This window comes from Bos indicus, chromosome 25 (genome assembly GCF_029378745.1).
Source record: "Bos indicus isolate NIAB-ARS_2022 breed Sahiwal x Tharparkar chromosome 25, NIAB-ARS_B.indTharparkar_mat_pri_1.0, whole genome shotgun sequence".
Classification (NCBI taxonomy): domain Eukaryota; kingdom Metazoa; phylum Chordata; class Mammalia; order Artiodactyla; family Bovidae; genus Bos; species Bos indicus.
In genome coordinates this window covers 28959429-28975794 of record NC_091784.1, presented here as the reverse complement: position 1 = coordinate 28975794, position 16366 = coordinate 28959429, and the positions used below count along the sequence as shown (strand labels likewise).

Below are 16366 nucleotides of genomic sequence, written 5' to 3'. Positions count from 1 at the left end.
TGCTGCGAGGTTGGACCAAACATTAAAAAAAAAAAAAGGAGGATAGAGAAAAACAGAGTGTGGATCTGGTAAAAGAGCAAATTTAGAGTAAGTGGGGACAATGAAAATCAGAGGAGATGGTAGGCTAGGAGGAATCTCAGAAGTCTTGGGGAAGAGAAAATTAAAAGAACCTAGAACATGATCCAGTAAATGAGTCACCATGGGCAATGGAAAGGTAAATGAAGTCAGGGTGGTCACAGAACAAAGGCCCAGGATGGGAAGGCCACTGATAGGGACAGTAGTTACGATGGAGAGGGGACCCGAGCCAAGGACCAAATTGCTCAGTGAATATGGGGCCTGTGCATATGCGGAGGGAATGAACCAGAGGCCAAGAGATGTGAAGATAAAGGTATTTGGAAAAAAAGAGAATTCCTTCGTGATCTCACTGTTGAGGGCCTCGGTTCCATCGTTGGTTGAGGAACTAAGATTCTACAAGCCACATGGTGTGGCTAAAAACAGACAAACATAAAAAACAAACAAACAAAATTCTGAAATGATCCCTGAAGAATGAGAGTGATGGGGAAGAGGGAAGAGTTAACCAGTCAGGGTGGAAGGGCTTCCAGACAGAGGGAAGATCCTAAGCCAGGGCCCAGAAGCCAGCAGGAGCATGGTGTGTTCTGGAACTCAGAGCCAGGGATCAGGGGGACCAGTCAGACCATAACAGACTATACTAAGGGGTCTGCATTTATCCTCAAGGAGATGGTGACCTGCTCATTCATCCTCTTTGTCCCCTCTACTCATAACATAGGGTGATTAGGGCTAATCTTGGGATCTGTTATCCACCTGCCCTCCGTTCTTTGGTGACCTCATCCATTCTCACTGCTGGCAACTCCCAAAATTTAATCTCCAGATTCAGTTTATGCATAGGTGCAAAATAAAGGGGTAAGGAAACTGGCCAAAGGACTTCACCCCTCAAGGTCTGGTTATTGGGGTCATGCGTACGGAAACCAAGTTTTCTGTGTTCTCTTATGAAACAGTGGAAAATCAACTTTCAACTAAGTATATACATGTTGACTCTCAAATGGAAAATCAATTTATTAATTTATAAAAGCAGATCAACCTTGACTTATTTGTGCCCATTTGTGAGCTTTAAAATGGTTATTGTTTTCTTTCTTGGTGGTGCTAATGGGAAAGAGTATGCCTGCCAAAGCAGGAGGCGCAAGAGACGAGAGTTGATCCCTGAGTCAGGAATATGCACTTGGATGAATATGGCAACCCACTCCAGTATTCTTGACTTGCAAGTCCCATAGAGAGAGGAGCCTGGCAGGCTATAGCCTGTGGGGTTGGAAAGAGGGGCACACGACTGAGCAACAGAGCGCCTGGACACACAGATATACAGAAGCAGATCAACTTATTTGTGCCCACATGCGAGTTTTAAGAAGATCATTGGTTTCTTTCTTTTTTTAATGTGGACCTTTTTTTTTAATTTTGAAGGATTTATTGAATTTGTTACATTATTGCTTCTGTTTTATGTTTTGGTTTTTGGCCTAGAGGCAGGTGGGATACTAGCTCCCTGACCAGGGATCAAACCCACACACCCTGCATTGCAGGGAAAGTCTTATCCATTGGAACTTCAGGCAAGTTCCCACTGTTTTCATTCTGATTATAAAACTAATGTATGTTCATGATAGAAATTTTCAAAAACTCAGAACATATGAAGAAGAAAATGGAAATCACCTGTAGCACTGATAATAACACTTCACATCTATCTACAGCTGTGTGGATTTAATTTTAGCACTACCAGGGTCATACAGTATAAACTTTTGCACCTTTTTCTTATTTTTATATTGTAAGCATTTGGGAGAAAAAAATCTTTAGGCCTTGCCAATTCTTTCAATTTATTTATTTGTACTATCGCGGGATCTACTTTGTTTAGTGTCAAGGTCCAAGCCAGAAGGCTGCTTTGGTGAACATGGAATCAGAGGAAAAATTAATAATTTAAAAATCAAGTAATTGTAGGAACAAATGCATCCAGGCCAGGGTCCTGGTACCATAGACTCCATCTCATTACGTGTACGTCCGTAATGCCAAGGAGCGCAGGGCCCCTGGGTAGGGGCTTGGGGACCAGGGGACTGCTGGTGGACGCCCAGGGTCAAGGCCAAGAGCCGGGGACTGTGGGCCGGAGGGCACTAGGCATACAGGCTTCGCTTGAGCTTACCGCTGTCCCGCAGGCATAAGCGAGTGGAGGTGTCCCCAGCCGGTCTCCTTGAAGAATCGGTGTGTGTGGCGGGGAACCCGGCAGTCTCTCAGGTCCGGTCTGGACGAGCCGCCTTGGGCGCCAGCAGCTGGGGACGCCAGGGAGGAGGAGGGCGGTGACCCCGCGGGTGCGGAGCCTGCGAGCTACGACCTCCGCCCTTCCGGGTCCGGGCTGGCGCTCCGGCTACCGGCGGGCCCTCCGCCGCGCCGCCCTCGGGCAGGAAGGAGGACCGGTAGCGGCGTGAGGGGCGCGGGCCTCGCGGGGAGGGGGTGCCCCGAATGGCCAAGATGGCGCGGGGGCGGGACACGTGACTCTAGGCCCCGCCCCGGCCCCGTTATCAGCGCGCTGCCCGGGACGCCCGGCAGCTGGCTGCCCGCAGCCACCCTGCAACCATGCTCCGGGGATCGGCGGGCGCCTGGGCCGTGCTCGGCCCTCTGCTCTGGGGCTGCGGGCTGTCGCTGCTGCAGGGCGGGATGCTCTATCCCCGGGAGAGCCGGTCGCGGGAGCGCAAGGAGCTGGACGGCCTCTGGAGCTTTCGCGCCGACTTCTCCGACAACCGGCGCCAGGGCTTCGAGCAGCAGTGGTACCGGGCGCCGCTGCGAGAGGTGCGTGCTCGGGAGACGGGACCTGGGCCAGGGCCGGGGAGCTCCTGGAAGCCCGGTGTGGGGGGCGTGGGGAGCCTTCCCCTTGTGGCCTCGGAACTGATGGACGGCCCTAAGGGGCCGTGGGGTCGACCCACCCGGAGTATGACCGGCAGGAGGAAATGGGCGGGCGGGACTTCGGTGGGGGAGGCGGAGCCGGAGCGGTGTCCCTGCCGCGAGCTAATGCCAGTGGCCGCCCCGTGGCTGGAGGGGAGTCTTTGGACATTTGGGGGCCGCACCTTTGCCCTGGCAGGAAGAACCCTGAGTTCCAAGGTTTAGGTAGAGAACGGGGCTTGGCATCCAGCCGAGCACCCCCTTCTAGGTCTTCCCTCTGATTTGGGTCGGGTGGGCAGAGAACTGGGTTGGGGGTCGGCCTTGAGCATCCAACGGTCACCTCCCTTACATCCTCTTTTTTCAGTCTTTGCCGCTCAGCCCTCATCACAGGAAGAAAGGGGCGGGGGAGCCGGGCACGTGCCCCACTCACAGTTTCCTCCGCAAAGCGGCCCCGGCTCCCCGGCCAGCCTTCCTCCCGGTGGCAGTCAGTTGATCATCTTCCTCTTAGTCAGGGTCTCATTTCTGGCTATCCTTCTTGCCCCAGGCTGGCTGTGGCCCTGGGCACACCCCTTTCCATGGAAACTCCGGTGCCCGCTGCCCTGAGAAAGAACTTCTGCTCCCACCAGACCTGGGACACAAGCGTCCTTGCTGTTGGTGTCATCAGAAAGTTATCCATTCATTCAGTCAGAATTTACTGGGTCCTCACTGTGTGGCAGGGCATGGGCCAGCCACTGGGCGTACAGCTGTGAGGGGCAGGGAATCCCGCTTCCTCCGAGCTCCGTGTCCCATCTGTGTCTTCAGGAAGCTCTTCCCCAAGCTGCTTCCAGACTCACTGAGCTATCTGTCCGCTCCTGCCTTGCCTTCTTCCTGAGGTGTTCAGGGTCAAGAGGTTCAGTGGGTTCCTTGTGGGCCTCAGGTTCTGCCAGGATGTCCAGAGGCTGTATCTCATGGGCCCTGGCCCCCAGAGGCCTTCCCTGACCCCAAGATAGCTCCCTGCGCCTCTCCACACTCTCTACACAGAGCTGCTCACTGACAGCAGAGGCCGTGTTCAGTGTTCTATTCCCAACGCCTAGAACGCCATGCGCTGTTCCCTGCGCACCCTTGAGTGAGTGAGTGAGTGAGTGAGTCACTGGGTCTGCTTCATGGAGTCGTAAAAATTAAATGAGTCCATGAAAGACATTGGTGAGTTGCTGGTAGGGTGGTCTGGAATCCGGGAGGGTCTGGGAGACGTCTTTTTTTTTTTTTTTTAATATTTTAACGTGCAGCCTAATAAGTATTTGGCTGCATCCAGTCTTAGTTTTGGTGCTTGGGTTTAATTGCCCTGCAGCATGTGGAATCTTCCCAGACCAGGATCGAATCTGTGTCCCGTGCGTTGCAAAGCAGATTCCTTATTGCTGGGCCACCAGGAAGGGCCCTGGGGAGAAGTCATTTTGTCCAGCTTTGTCCTGCAGGCAGAATTGCTGGGGGACCTGGCCCTTTAGTTTCCTGGGTGATCTGGACCTAATTCCCACCCTTGTCTCCTCAGTCGGGCCCCACCCTGGACATGCCGGTGCCCTCCAGCTTCAACGACGTGGGCCAGGATGGGCAGCTGCGGAGTTTTGTCGGCTGGGTGTGGTATGAACGGGAGATCACCTTGCCCCAGCGGTGGACCGAAGACCTGGGCACGAGAGTGGTTCTGAGGATCGGCAGCGCCCACTACTATGCCATTGTGGTCAGTACAGCGGGCGGCAGGCAGAGCGGGTGGCCAGGCGTGGGGCAGGGTGGGGGATGGGCTGTCCTGGGGTGCCTGTTCCTAGCCGTCACCTGACAGCCTGCCTCTGGGGTACATGCGGGGGCGGGGGCTCATTTAAGGCCCCACACTGGGTTTGTGCCCTGGGTGGCGGAGAGTGGTCCCTTCTATTCCCCTGGAGCCCCATTCTTCCACTCCCGAGGTCGGTGGCAACTGGCAGAACCCTCAGCCCGCCCCACTCTGCCCGCTTCCCTCATCCTGCACTTGTGTGTGAGGGTGTGCCGGAAACTGTCGGGCCCCCCATCCCCGCTTGTCTCCCTGTATCTGCAGTGGGTGAATGGGGTCCATGTGTTAGAGCACGAGGGGGGCCATCTCCCCTTCGAGGCTGACATCAGCAAGCTGGTCCAGAGCGGGCCCCTGTCCTCCTGCCGCATCACCATCGCCATCAACAACACGCTGTCCCCCCACACCCTGCCGCCTGGGACCATCCTCTACAAGACGGACCCCTCCATGTGAGCAGCACCTTGCCCAGCCCCTGCTCCCACCCTCACTCCCTACCCTGCCCAGACGTCTTCCTACCAGGGGACAGGGTGGCTTCAGCAGAGGTGAGGCCCTGGCTCTTGGAGGCCAGGGAGACATGTGAGTTGAGATCAAAGGATTCAGAACAAGGCCACTGTCCCCTTGCTCCGTCCTAGGTACCCCAAGGGTTACTTTGTCCAGAACACAAAGTTTGACTTCTTCAACTACGCGGGACTGCATCGGTCCGTGCTCCTCTACACCACGCCTACCACCTACATTGATGACATTACCGTCACCACCGACATGGACCAAGACATTGGTGAGGCTCCTGCCAGGATCTGCCCTCAGCCAGGCCCAGAGTGGCTTGGTTCCCTGTTTGGAAAGATCCCCTTGGAGACGGGCTCTCCCATCCACCTCCTCAAGGTGCTCTCACCTGTAGGACCGCAGACCACATGCCCCCCTCTTCTCTCTCATCTGATCTCTCGTCTCCTGTAGGGCTGGTGAATTACCAGATCATCGTCCAGGGCAGTGACCACTTCCAAGTGGACGTGTCTCTTCTGGATGAGGAAGGCAAAGTTATGGCCAAAGGGGCAGGGGCCGAGGGCCAGCTGCAGGTGCCCAGTGCCCACCTCTGGTGGCCATACCTGATGCACGAGCACCCTGCCTACCTGTACTCGTTGGAGGTAATGGTGGTGAGGATTGGGCTGGGGGAGGCCATTTGCCCCCATCCAGCAGCCCTAGCTTCAGCAGGCCTGGTCCCCTCAGCTTCCTGGTCCATTGGATTGAAGAGTCCCCAGCCTGATTTTTTTCAGCCATTGGTGGGGAGGCTGAGTTGGAAGAGAAGCCCCGCGGCAGTGTGGGCAAAAGTTTCTTCTTGCTCACGGCAGATATAATTTCTGCCTCTCTCCACCTGCAGACCCAGAGGTGGGCCGTGGTGATTTGCCAGGGGCTGTCCTGCGAAGCTCAGGCTGCGTGGGGCTCAGGCCGGTCAGGCTGCCTCATGCCCAGTGCTCGATTTCGCAGGTGAAGCTGACGGCGCAGACGGCCGTGGGGCCCGTGTCTGACTTCTACACCCTCCCGGTGGGGATCCGCACCGTGGCCGTCACCAAGAGCCAGTTCCTCATCAATGGGAAGCCATTCTATTTCCGAGGGGTCAACAAGCATGAGGATGCAGACGTGAGTAGGGGCTCCTGGGTCCCTGTTTCTTGCCATCCCCTTCCCCATCCCCTGGAGTGGCTGAGGACAGCTCAGAACAAACTGCCCCAAACCACTGCCTATGCTTGGCCTGGATAGCAGGCTGATAGGGTGACTCCGGCGGGCCCAGCTCTTGGCAGAAACGTGTCTGGGATGGGGTCAAGTGCAGGGGCTCACCTGTCTCTGCTGTCCTCCAGATCCGAGGGAAGGGCTTTGACTGGCCGCTGCTGGTGAAGGACTTCAACCTGCTTCGCTGGCTGGGCGCCAACGCCTTCCGCACCAGCCACTACCCCTACGCAGAGGAGGTGCTGCAGCTCTGTGACCGCTACGGGATCGTGGTCATCGACGAGAGCCCTGGTGTGGGCATCGTGCTGGTGTGAGTGCCCGCTGCCTGCACTGCGCGGCACCCCCAGTTCGGCAGCCTGTGCGTGCATGCTGTCGCTCAGTCATGTCTGACTCTGGGACCCTATGGACTGTAGCCCATCAGACTCCTCTATCTATGGGATTCTCCAGGCCAGAATACCAGAGTGGGTTGCCATTTTCCTTCTTCAGGGGATCTTCCCGACCCAAGGATCGAACTTGTGTTTCCTACGTTGGGAGGCGGGTTGTTTACCACTGAGTCATCAGGGAAGCCCAGAGTTTCTACTAGAGGGAAAGAAAATCAGACTGACCTGTTCCCTCTCCTCTCTTGGCCTGCAGCGAGAGCTTCAGCAACGTGTCTCTGCAACACCACCTGGAGGTGATGGAGGAAATGATCCGCAGGGACAAGAATCACCCGGCCGTTGTAATGTGGTCCTTGGCCAATGAGCCCGCTTCCTTCCTGAAACCGGCTGGTTACTACTTCAAGTGAGTGCTCCTGCCTTGCCTGGGCTGGTCCCCATTGAGACCACAGCCTGCTGGCCCAGCTCAGCCTTGCCTGGCAGCCACGGGAGAGTGGCGGTGGGCCCTGCAGTGGGTGTGGGCTGCTTCCAGCCCAGGTGCATCCATCCCTGGTCAATTTAGGGGACAAGATACTCACCCACCCAGATTATGATTTCAGCCAAGTGTCTCCTAGACACACCTGAAATGAAATGCAGAGGAGTTAACCCAAAACTTCAAATTAAAGAAAAAAGATAGTGACGTGGCCTGACTGACATAAGGAAGAGACATTTGTCAAAGAATACATAAATCTGTGACCTGACTTTCCAGAAGGGCCATTGAAAGAGTCAGGCGCTTGCACCTTCTGGGAAACTCCCTGAAAACAGAGCTACAGAAGCTGATGACAGAGCTGGAAAGCATAGCCAGCGACTCTGGTGCCGCGAGCAGCATTTCCCTCTGTTCTGCTCTTTTCTGAGGCACTGAGCCATGGCTGACAGAGCTCCAGTCAAAACCAAGCCCTGCTGTTATTGTTTAGTCGCTAAGTCGTGTCCGACTCTTTGCGACCTCATGGGCTGTAGCCCACCAGGCTCCTCTGTCCTTGGGATTTCCCAGGCAAGAATACTGGAGTGGGTTGCCATTTCCTTCTCCAGGGGATCTTCCTGACCCAGGGATCAACCTGCATCTTCCTCTTAGCAGGCGGGTTCTTTACCACTAAGCCACCTGTGTCTTCCCTTGATTTTTATGCTGTCCCTATTCCTGGGAAATTTAGTACATGTTAGAACTGCACAAAACCACTTTGCAATGCTTTTGAGTTCACCTGTAAAGGGGATTTAAACTTTATAAAGCTGACCTAGGCATATAATTATAAACAGATTTTCAAAGACGTGCATGTTCTGACTATCCTAAAGTTACGTTGTTAGACGGGACCAGGTCACCTGAATGAAGTTCATTGTCCGTTCACTGCATACCAGTAACTTCCGCCACCCCCCAGGCATTGTCCTGGGCAGAAACCTCCCAGAGGGGCCATCTCCCCACAGTGGACCAGCCTCCTGGCGTGGTCCTTGGTTTCTTCTCTTTCTTGCCATCCTGCAGTTGTAGCGTAGCCGGGCGTGGGGAATTATTTCACTTACTGCGGAGGTAGCAGAGGCCATGGAAATACTCCCTAGGAGACACTGCCTGCATCCCCCTGTCCTGGATGGAGGCTCTGAGTAGTGGACCTTCTTGGGCAAAGACGATCTCTGGACACACAGCTGGAGGTCGGGTTGGGCAAAAAGTTCGTTTGGGTTTTTTCATAACATTGTTCAAAAACTCGAATGAACTTTCTGGCCAAGCCAATACATGTATTTAAGTCTCTAGTGAGTGCCCAGTGCACAGCTTGCCTCCCAGGACACGCTCCCTAGTGATGTGTTACATTAATACTCATCCTAACCCGCACAACATCTAGTTTCATTGGAGATGAGGAAACTTGCTTTTGGCAGCACTCAGCTCAAAGATCTCAGTTGCGCCTCTCCTCTCTTGAGGATGGCCCCCTTTGGGTGATGGGTGGGGTCTAAGATATGGGGAGGGAGGAAGAGAGAATGATGTCAGGGAACATGATGTCTCGAGGAGCACGTTTGCTTACCTGAAATGCCCTAGAAGGCAGGGAGGAGAGCCGTGTCTTGGGGGTGATCTGTCTGGGAAGATGGGAAGGAGAGGTTCAGGAGGGGAACCTGAGGCCCTCCCCATACTGACGGCACCGTGTCTTCTGCCCTCCGTGGACAGGACGCTGATTGCCCACACTAAAGCCCTGGACCCCTCCCGGCCCGTGACCTTTGTGACCAACACCAACTATGAAGCAGACCTGGGGGTGAGCCTGGGGGTCTCTGCACATCTTCCTTCTGCCTGTCCTCTTGTCCTGCCCTGATGCTTGCTGACATGAGCTGCTGGGAGGGACCACGAGCAGCCAGTCTGACCATTTCCACAGACGGTCTTTGGGTTAAAGAGAGCTGCCAGGGAGTGATTTGCCAGGCAGTGTAGCTTCTTGACGCTAAGGAGGTCAGGCATAGGGAGGTCAAATTCCTTCTCAGTTCATTCTCAATTCATCGATCTCTGCACTTTAATTTTATGCCCCCAAGTTTAATATGCTCAGAAAGGGGCAGAGGTTTAAGGGAGCTTAAAGTCATCATTGACTTGTGTTTCTCCAACTTGGCTGATCATTGGAGCCACAAAGGGAAGCTTTATGAAAGTACAGAGGTCCGGATTTTGTGATTCTGATTTATAATGTCCAGGATAGGAATCTGAGTTTTTAAAAAACTCCTCAGTGATTCCAGGCATCAATCAGCTTTGGGAACCACTGCTGAGATCCAACGTCAGGGGGACTGAAAATTGAAGGGAGAGGCTCACCCAGCCGGTTGGACCCCATGGCTCCTCTCACGGTCCCTGGGCACAGCAGCCCCTTAGAAACTGTGTTGAGTTGTTGCACAAAAGCTGTAAAACAGGAGCAAGAAGATGCCTCACTAGGGAACTGAGGCCAGTACTAAGAAGCGCTCCAGAAAGCGAAATGCTCTCGAGAAAGAGCGGATAAGAAAGCACTGTGTTCAAGTGTAAGTGTGAGCACTGTCGTTTTCACGTGGACCCGATGGTTTGCAGCCCTAGTGATCCGGGGCCATCCCTTCAAAGGAACACGACTGTGGTGGAACACCAGCGGGGCACAGGCGACCTGGGCGTCTCATAGTCTCAGTGGCATCCCTTCCTGCTCTAGTGGGCAGGGGAGCCTGTGCTGGTTCCCCCAGAAGGTTGCCAGGCTCACCCCCTGGGATGTGTGAGTGTGGTCACGTGCCCACACAGAGGTACCGCTTCCCCGCGGTATCTTTCCGCCCCAAGCTCAGAAGGGTGCTGCAGCCCCTTGGGAGAGATGGACCGCGTGGGTCCCAGTGCAGACTGCAGGCGAGCGTGGGTTTGGGTGAGCTTTGGGGTCCACCGAGCAGCACATTGCTCAGATTCGCGGCGGTGCTGCCCCCAACCCGGGCTGCCCTCCCAGGAGAGAAATGTCCAGTCTCTTCAGGGCCCATGACAGTAGCTCAGAAAGGGGACTCGGGAGGCTCTGTGAGGAGAAAACTGCCTTCGGCCCTCAGTTGGGCCAAGGGGATGACTAGTGACAGGAGCACCACCTAGAGATGAAGAAGTCCAGTCTGGATGGGCTCCCTGGGCCGGCGTGCCTGGGGCCAGCTCTCTCATCGTCCTCCCTGCGTGCCTGGGGCCAGCTCTCTCATCGCCCTCCCCGGAGCCCAGTTGCAGCCAGGTCAGGGGTGCCAGCCCAGAACGAGAGGCTTGCTCCGTTTACTCGCTCCATTCAGGTCCCTTCTGACTATTATTTCCTACACGTGCGCATCTAACGTACTTTCCGCACTCACTCCTTACTTCCTCTGCCAGAAGCACCCCGAGTGTGAGTCCTCCACTCTCCTGGTTGGTGGACTCTCCCCATGCTCTTGCAGGCGCCGTACGTGGACGTCATCTGTGTGAACAGTTACTACTCCTGGTACCACGACTATGGGCACATGGAGGTGATTCAGCTGCAGTTGGCAACCCAGTTCGAGAACTGGTATAAGGCCTACCAGAAGCCGATGATTCAGAGCGAGTACGGAGCAGATGCCATTGAAGGGTTTCACGAGGTAAGTGCATCGAAGATGGGAGTTATTTTTTCCCTCTCTCGGACAGTGATGTCAGTCATCACGGCCCCAGACTAGAGATCTGCCTCTTTCCCTGTCCCTCCCTTGTCCTGGCCACCTCCCACAGCTAACCAGGCTTTCCCTAAGCCGCCTCTCCACACGGCCGGCCCGGACTCAGCCTCTGTTCCATGTGCATGGTCCTCAGATAGCCTCCCACAAGCTGCCCAAGTGGTCCCTGGAACAAATCCAAGCCTTGTCCTGTCCCTGGCTTTCCCTGACCCCACAGGACGAAGCCGTAATCTGTGCTCGGGGCTGTCCGCGTCCTCTGCCCTCTCCCAGGCCTTCAGTCCCAGATCCTAGTCTGTTCTGTTTGGTGGCTCCTGTGCTGGCCTGGCCTCTTCCTTCTGCCCAGGAAGCCCTTCTTAGCTCCATAACCCCAGCTAATGGAACTTGACTCAGCGGTCATGCTTCAGCTCAGGTGTCCACTCTTTGGGGAGGAGGACCCCACCTAGCTGGGCAGAGGAACACCGTGAGCTGTCATGCTCTCTTTGGTTCTCTCCTTGACCAGACCGGGGGCTCCAGGAGGGAGATTAAATTGTGTTTCCCTTGGCTTCCTTACAACTCCACAGTTGTATCTGCAGTGCATCCTGTATAATAGCGTTTTAATCCTCCTCGTTGGGAAGGAGGACCAAAGCCAACAGGGGTTGGTTCTCTTGTAAGATGACTGCAGTGCTGCATCCTCGTGCGTCAAAGACCCAGCACCCCCTACAAACTCCCATGAGATGAAAACGCAGACCTTAAGCTCTAAGAACAACTCAAAGATCATTATATCTTAGCACATGACAGACGTGAGCTCTTCTCCGGAGACTGAGTCCGTAGATGTGACCTCTGCTTTTCCCCTCCTCGCCTGGCAGGTCTCAGCTTCAGTGAAGCTTTCTGTGGCCCCGCCTCCGTCTGCGCCCCCTACTAACCTCCTCCTACCCGCCCCCCACACACTACATGCTCCCAATTCACCCTTGTTACACTTCGAGCTTGTGTCTTGCCAGACTGTAAAGCCCATGAGGACAGGGACCCTATCTTTCTAGTTTCTTTGCCTCTAATGCCTGGCATATAAGCAGATGCTAAATAACGATTTGTTCAATAGTCAATGGGCTAAATAGCAGTTCCTTACCTAGATGAGATACAGGGGAATTGGAGTGAAGTTAAAGCTGAGTCACACCAGTGCTCAAATTATGCATTGGCAGCTACTTCAGCCTTGGGTTTTAAATTTATTATGCAGAGACGTATTTTTATTCCTAGTGTAGTTCAGTTGTAAGACTGCAGTGGGAAATAGAAGTGGAAAAAAGTAAAGCAAATATTAAATTCTGTTTAATGGGAATTCCCTGGTTGTCCAGTGGCTAGAACTTGTGCTTTCATTGCCGAAGGTCCAGGTTCAATTCCTGTTTGGGGAACTAAGATTCCACCAGCTGCTTGGTGTGGCCAAAAAAAAACCCCACAAATTCTGTTTATAAATAAAGAAGTTACTAATTAAGGTGGGGTTGTTGCTGTTTTTTAAACCTTTTTTTTTTTTTAACCCTGGGCTACATCACACACTGGCTTGGCCCTCCACCAGTATCAGCAAGTCCTGCAGGCACTATAGCCCACCACAAGGACAGATATTTTGGTCATCATCAGATGGGTCTTTGTCTAAGTTTGCAGTTTTGCTGGTTGTGACTCCTAACCTCTCTCTCTGCCTTGAATTCCAGGATCCACCACTGATGTTCAGTGAAGAGTACCAGAAAGGCCTGCTCCAGCAGTATCATGTGGTTCTGGACCAAAAACGCAAAGAATATGTGGTTGGCGAGCTTATCTGGAATTTTGCTGATTTCATGACTAACCAGTGTAAGTGGCAATTGGGTGCATGGGATGTATCCCTTCTCATTGTTTCTGGTGGGCGTGTTAGTTCAGGACATTTGGTTCTAAGAACCCTGGAAACAAGCAGGGGAAGGCTGATATCATCAAAGCAGGCTACACAGAGGATTTCCTAGGATAAAGTCAGTTGTGTTGAGCAAGCAGCTGATTACTTGTGTGCTGCAAGTAATGCAAATCATTTTCTGAAGTAAATGGGAGAGGCATCCGTCTCAAGGCAGAGGTGGCCAGCTCTCCTCTGTTTCACAATAGTGTGAGGAAAAAGTGGATCTTGCATTGGATTTACTGGGATACACTCGTGATTCTAGGGTAAGGTACAAAGCCTGAGAAACCTAAGACATTTCAGTCTGTTTTATATGATTTGCTTATGAAAGACAGGTTCACCAAATATACATAAATATCAAACGGTTTTGAATGTAGGAGTGTTTAAAAGCCTTCAGAGTGAACATGGTCTGTACTTTCTCAAGTGAGAACAATGAGAAACTTCCAAATGAATGTTTCCTGTATCTTTTTACCCCTCTAGGTTACTAGCTTCTTGATATATTGTAAATTGAGGAGAGCAAGCTGGGGGAGGTAGGGAAGAACTGGTAACAGTGGGAATTACCTTTTATTACTTCTGGGGAAAGACAGGTTTTTGGAAGGTTAAAGTTTAACTAAAAATCAGAATTCAGGGGGGTGGGGTTGGGGGGTGCTTCCTGGTGGTCCAGTGGTTAAGACTGCACTCCCAATGTAGGGAGCGTGGATTTGAAACCTGGTCGGAGAACTAAGATTCCTCATGCCATGCAGCATGGCAAAAAAAACAAAATAAGAAAAAAAAGAAAATCAGAATGGCAAGAGTGAAAGAGGAAAAAGAAAGAGAACGTGAGCCTCCACTCTGCTTGGCAAATGAGATTAGTGGCTCCTGGAAATAAACTTGAATGGAAGCCTAGTTTTGTGAGTAGGGACACTGGCTTTGTGTAGTAAGGAATTAGCTGTGTGACCTTGGACAAGGTACCTACCTTTTCACAAGCCTATGAAGTGGGCATAACGACAACCACCTCGCAGGTTGACATAGGGATTCCACTTGAAGTGCTTGGCACAGTGCCTGGTGTTTGCTTTTCATGGGAGAAATGATTGTTGTCTTGAACTTTTCAGTGGGAGAGAGCTTTCCATTTCACAGAAGGGGTGGCTTCTCTTGGGGGTGGAGAGAAGACTCGCTGGGAGCATAGCTGCTCTTTCTACCTCCCTCTCTGGCAGACCTGCCTCCAGGGGTGGGGACCCAGCTGGAAGTCTGCCTGGGAGAACTTTAACATCTACTTTAACATCTACTTGGGCCCCTGTGAGTGGTCAAAACTCTGGCTCCTCCTAGGAGAGTAGTCCTTTCAGAGAGGGCTCCAGCCTTTCGAAGAGTAACTTTGTCTCAGCCCCACTCCAGTTACCAGGCAGCTGGGTACCCTAAATGTCTTAAACATTATCTTGCAAGGAAAAGATAAACAGTTTTGGATTCTTCCCCTAATGGATGAAAGCTGAAGTATTTGGGGGAGCACTGGTATTTAAGTCTTTACCCCATTAAGCGGCCACTTCCGAGTCCACAGCAAGCCAAGCAGCTCTAAAGCATGAAGACATTGCTGAGTGCCCAGCTTGGCTCCAGGCTGGTTCTGATTTTCCCCATCAGAAGTCATGTGAAACACCTTTTGTCTTGTTTTTAGCACCAGTTCGGATGATTGGGAACAGAAAAGGGATCTTCACTCGGCAGAGACAACCAAAGAGTGCAGCTTTCCTGTTGCGAGAGAGATACTGGAAACTTGCCAATGAAACCAGGTACCAGCGGTCAGCTGTGACGTCACAGTGTGTGGGAAGCGGCCTGTTTACTGTTTAAAGCGAGAACTACCTCTCTGCAGACACTGGCTCGGTCAACTCCTTCTCCCCAGGGAGGGGGGCTACTGTCATCGCACACAGAGCAAGTGTTTCCTGCACTGTGCATGGCAGACCTGGAAGCTTCTCACCTGGATTTTGTGGTCATTTGCTAGAAGGGAACATTAGAGGTGAAAATAAAGACTTGTAGGGCCTTCCCTGGCAGTCCAGTGGTTAAGACTCGGCATTTCCATTGTAGGGGGCCTGAGTTTGATCCCTGGTTGAGAAACTAAGACCCCACATGTTGCACAGCATGGCCAATAATAATAATAATAATAAAGAAAAGCTTTTGTCATATGAGAATAAAGAGTTGGCTTAAAAGTGACCATCCGTAAACTGAATGATCTATACTGCTGAAAAGCATCTGCATTTCTTTTTGGCGTCTCAGCCTGTTTTTGTAGCCTTAACCAAGCACAGAGTCTTGGGAAACCTCTGCTTCAGCACTCATGCCCCACTCAGAGTCGTGGCTTACAAACTGTGCTGCCACCAAACTAGCCCTGCTGTGTGCGCTGTGGGCCAACCTTGACTTGAGTGGGTGACGGTAGGAAACACCTGCTAGGAACTCCACAGAAGGGCTGAAGTTTCAGCAAATTCCCAGAAAGTAGTATCAGGCTGGAAGAAGAAGGCACGGGGTCTGTGAACCACAGCTAAGCTGACGCAGAAGCAGAAGAAAGGTAAGAATGGAGCAATGTCGGAGCTGGAAGGGAGCTCAGAGGTTTCCAATGCGGCTGGGATGTTCTTCCAACAGCAGCCGTCGTCTTGTCTGGACTGAAAGGGATAGACAGCTGTAGAAGCCCACTGGACCATTGCAGCCGACTCCACTGAAGGTGGAGATGCAGCCTCTGAACGCGCGGGCCGCAGACAGGACAGGCTTCCATACCTGGTGCCGCCACCTGCTCTGCTCCCGAGGACGGCCTTTCCTTAGGAATCTGTCCTCCTGCCCCTCTTCTGCAGGCTCCATTAAGTAAGGTACGTTATTTTTAAGATTTCAGTGTTCATCAACCCTGATTTAAAGCTGAAAGCTTTGGAAAAATACGGTCCAATCAAATTGAAGACCATAAATTAATGTAGTTCTTGATACAGAGTTTGATCCACTTGTAGGGGATTTCATGTCTCAACACATGCCCTTTTTTAACCTTTCTTTCCAAGCTCCGTGAAGAAATGAGAGTGTAGTCTGTTCCAGTAATAAGTTAGGAATTTTAGGGGCTGTATATTTCTTTTGTTACCCTAAAATTTCTAAGTTTCTTGAAGTAATCAAGTTTTATGTTCCAGTTTAATGTCAAGGAATAATATATAAAATTCTTTACCTGACAAACATTATAAAAAAAAATGAAACATGGCAGACACACTTAAATGTTTTACAAATTAGGGGTAAGATTCTTTTCTCAAGTCCTAAGGTCCTAACAAAGGACACATCTGTTCTATTCAATAAAATATGGCTAACTGCATTTCCAACGAAATTATCTTTCTTGCAGATATTAACTTTTTAGGAGATTATAAGAGTGGAGTATTCAAGGTGAGGTACAGTAAAGCAGTGAAAAAACAGCTGATTAATACAATCTATGTGCTCACAGAACTATAAGCAGTAACATCTTCATTAATTCTTGACAACCACATACATCATAAGCCCACAGGAATTCCAAGAACTAGAATCTCTAAGAATTCTGCTTCTGTCTTCTATAAGTTT

At 52.1% G+C, this 16366-nt stretch overlaps 1 protein-coding gene and 1 long non-coding RNA gene across 8 annotated transcripts in view; one reads left to right on the top strand and one right to left on the bottom strand.

Moving 5' to 3' along the window:
• Positions 1 to 2337, bottom strand: part of LOC139179738 (uncharacterized) — a 43020-nt gene extending 40683 nt beyond the window's left edge. For all 7 annotated transcript variants that reach the window (XR_011564078.1, XR_011564077.1, XR_011564079.1 and 4 more), the window contains exon 1: positions 2198 to 2337. This is a non-coding gene — a long non-coding RNA (uncharacterized lncRNA). The remainder of the gene's footprint in view (positions 1 to 2197) is intronic.
• A 291-nt stretch (positions 2338 to 2628) lies between these two features.
• GUSB (glucuronidase beta) lies at positions 2629 to 15004 on the top strand. Its single transcript, XM_070779974.1, has 12 exons — positions 2629 to 2841; positions 4457 to 4642; positions 4991 to 5172; positions 5356 to 5498; positions 5675 to 5862; positions 6203 to 6355; positions 6571 to 6749; positions 7073 to 7219; positions 8993 to 9077; positions 10705 to 10881; positions 12624 to 12759; positions 14475 to 15004. The coding sequence occupies exons 1-12, from the start codon at positions 2629 to 2631 to the stop codon at positions 14642 to 14644; spliced, it is 1959 nt and encodes a 652-aa protein (XP_070636075.1). The 3' UTR covers positions 14645 to 15004.
• Positions 15005 to 16366: the final 1362 nt, after the last annotated feature.

Excerpts from the sequence above, each read along its gene's own strand:
- GUSB (XM_070779974.1), top strand. The coding sequence starts at position 2,629 with ATGCTCCGGGGATCGGCGGGCGCCTGGGCCGTGCTCGGCCCTCTGCTC. Across the intron at positions 4,643-4,990 it reads CCCACTACTATGCCATTGTG|TGGGTGAATGGGGTCCATGT; the intron begins GTCAGTACAGCG and ends CTGTATCTGCAG. Across the intron at positions 10,882-12,623 it reads CCATTGAAGGGTTTCACGAG|GATCCACCACTGATGTTCAG; the intron begins GTAAGTGCATCG and ends CTTGAATTCCAG.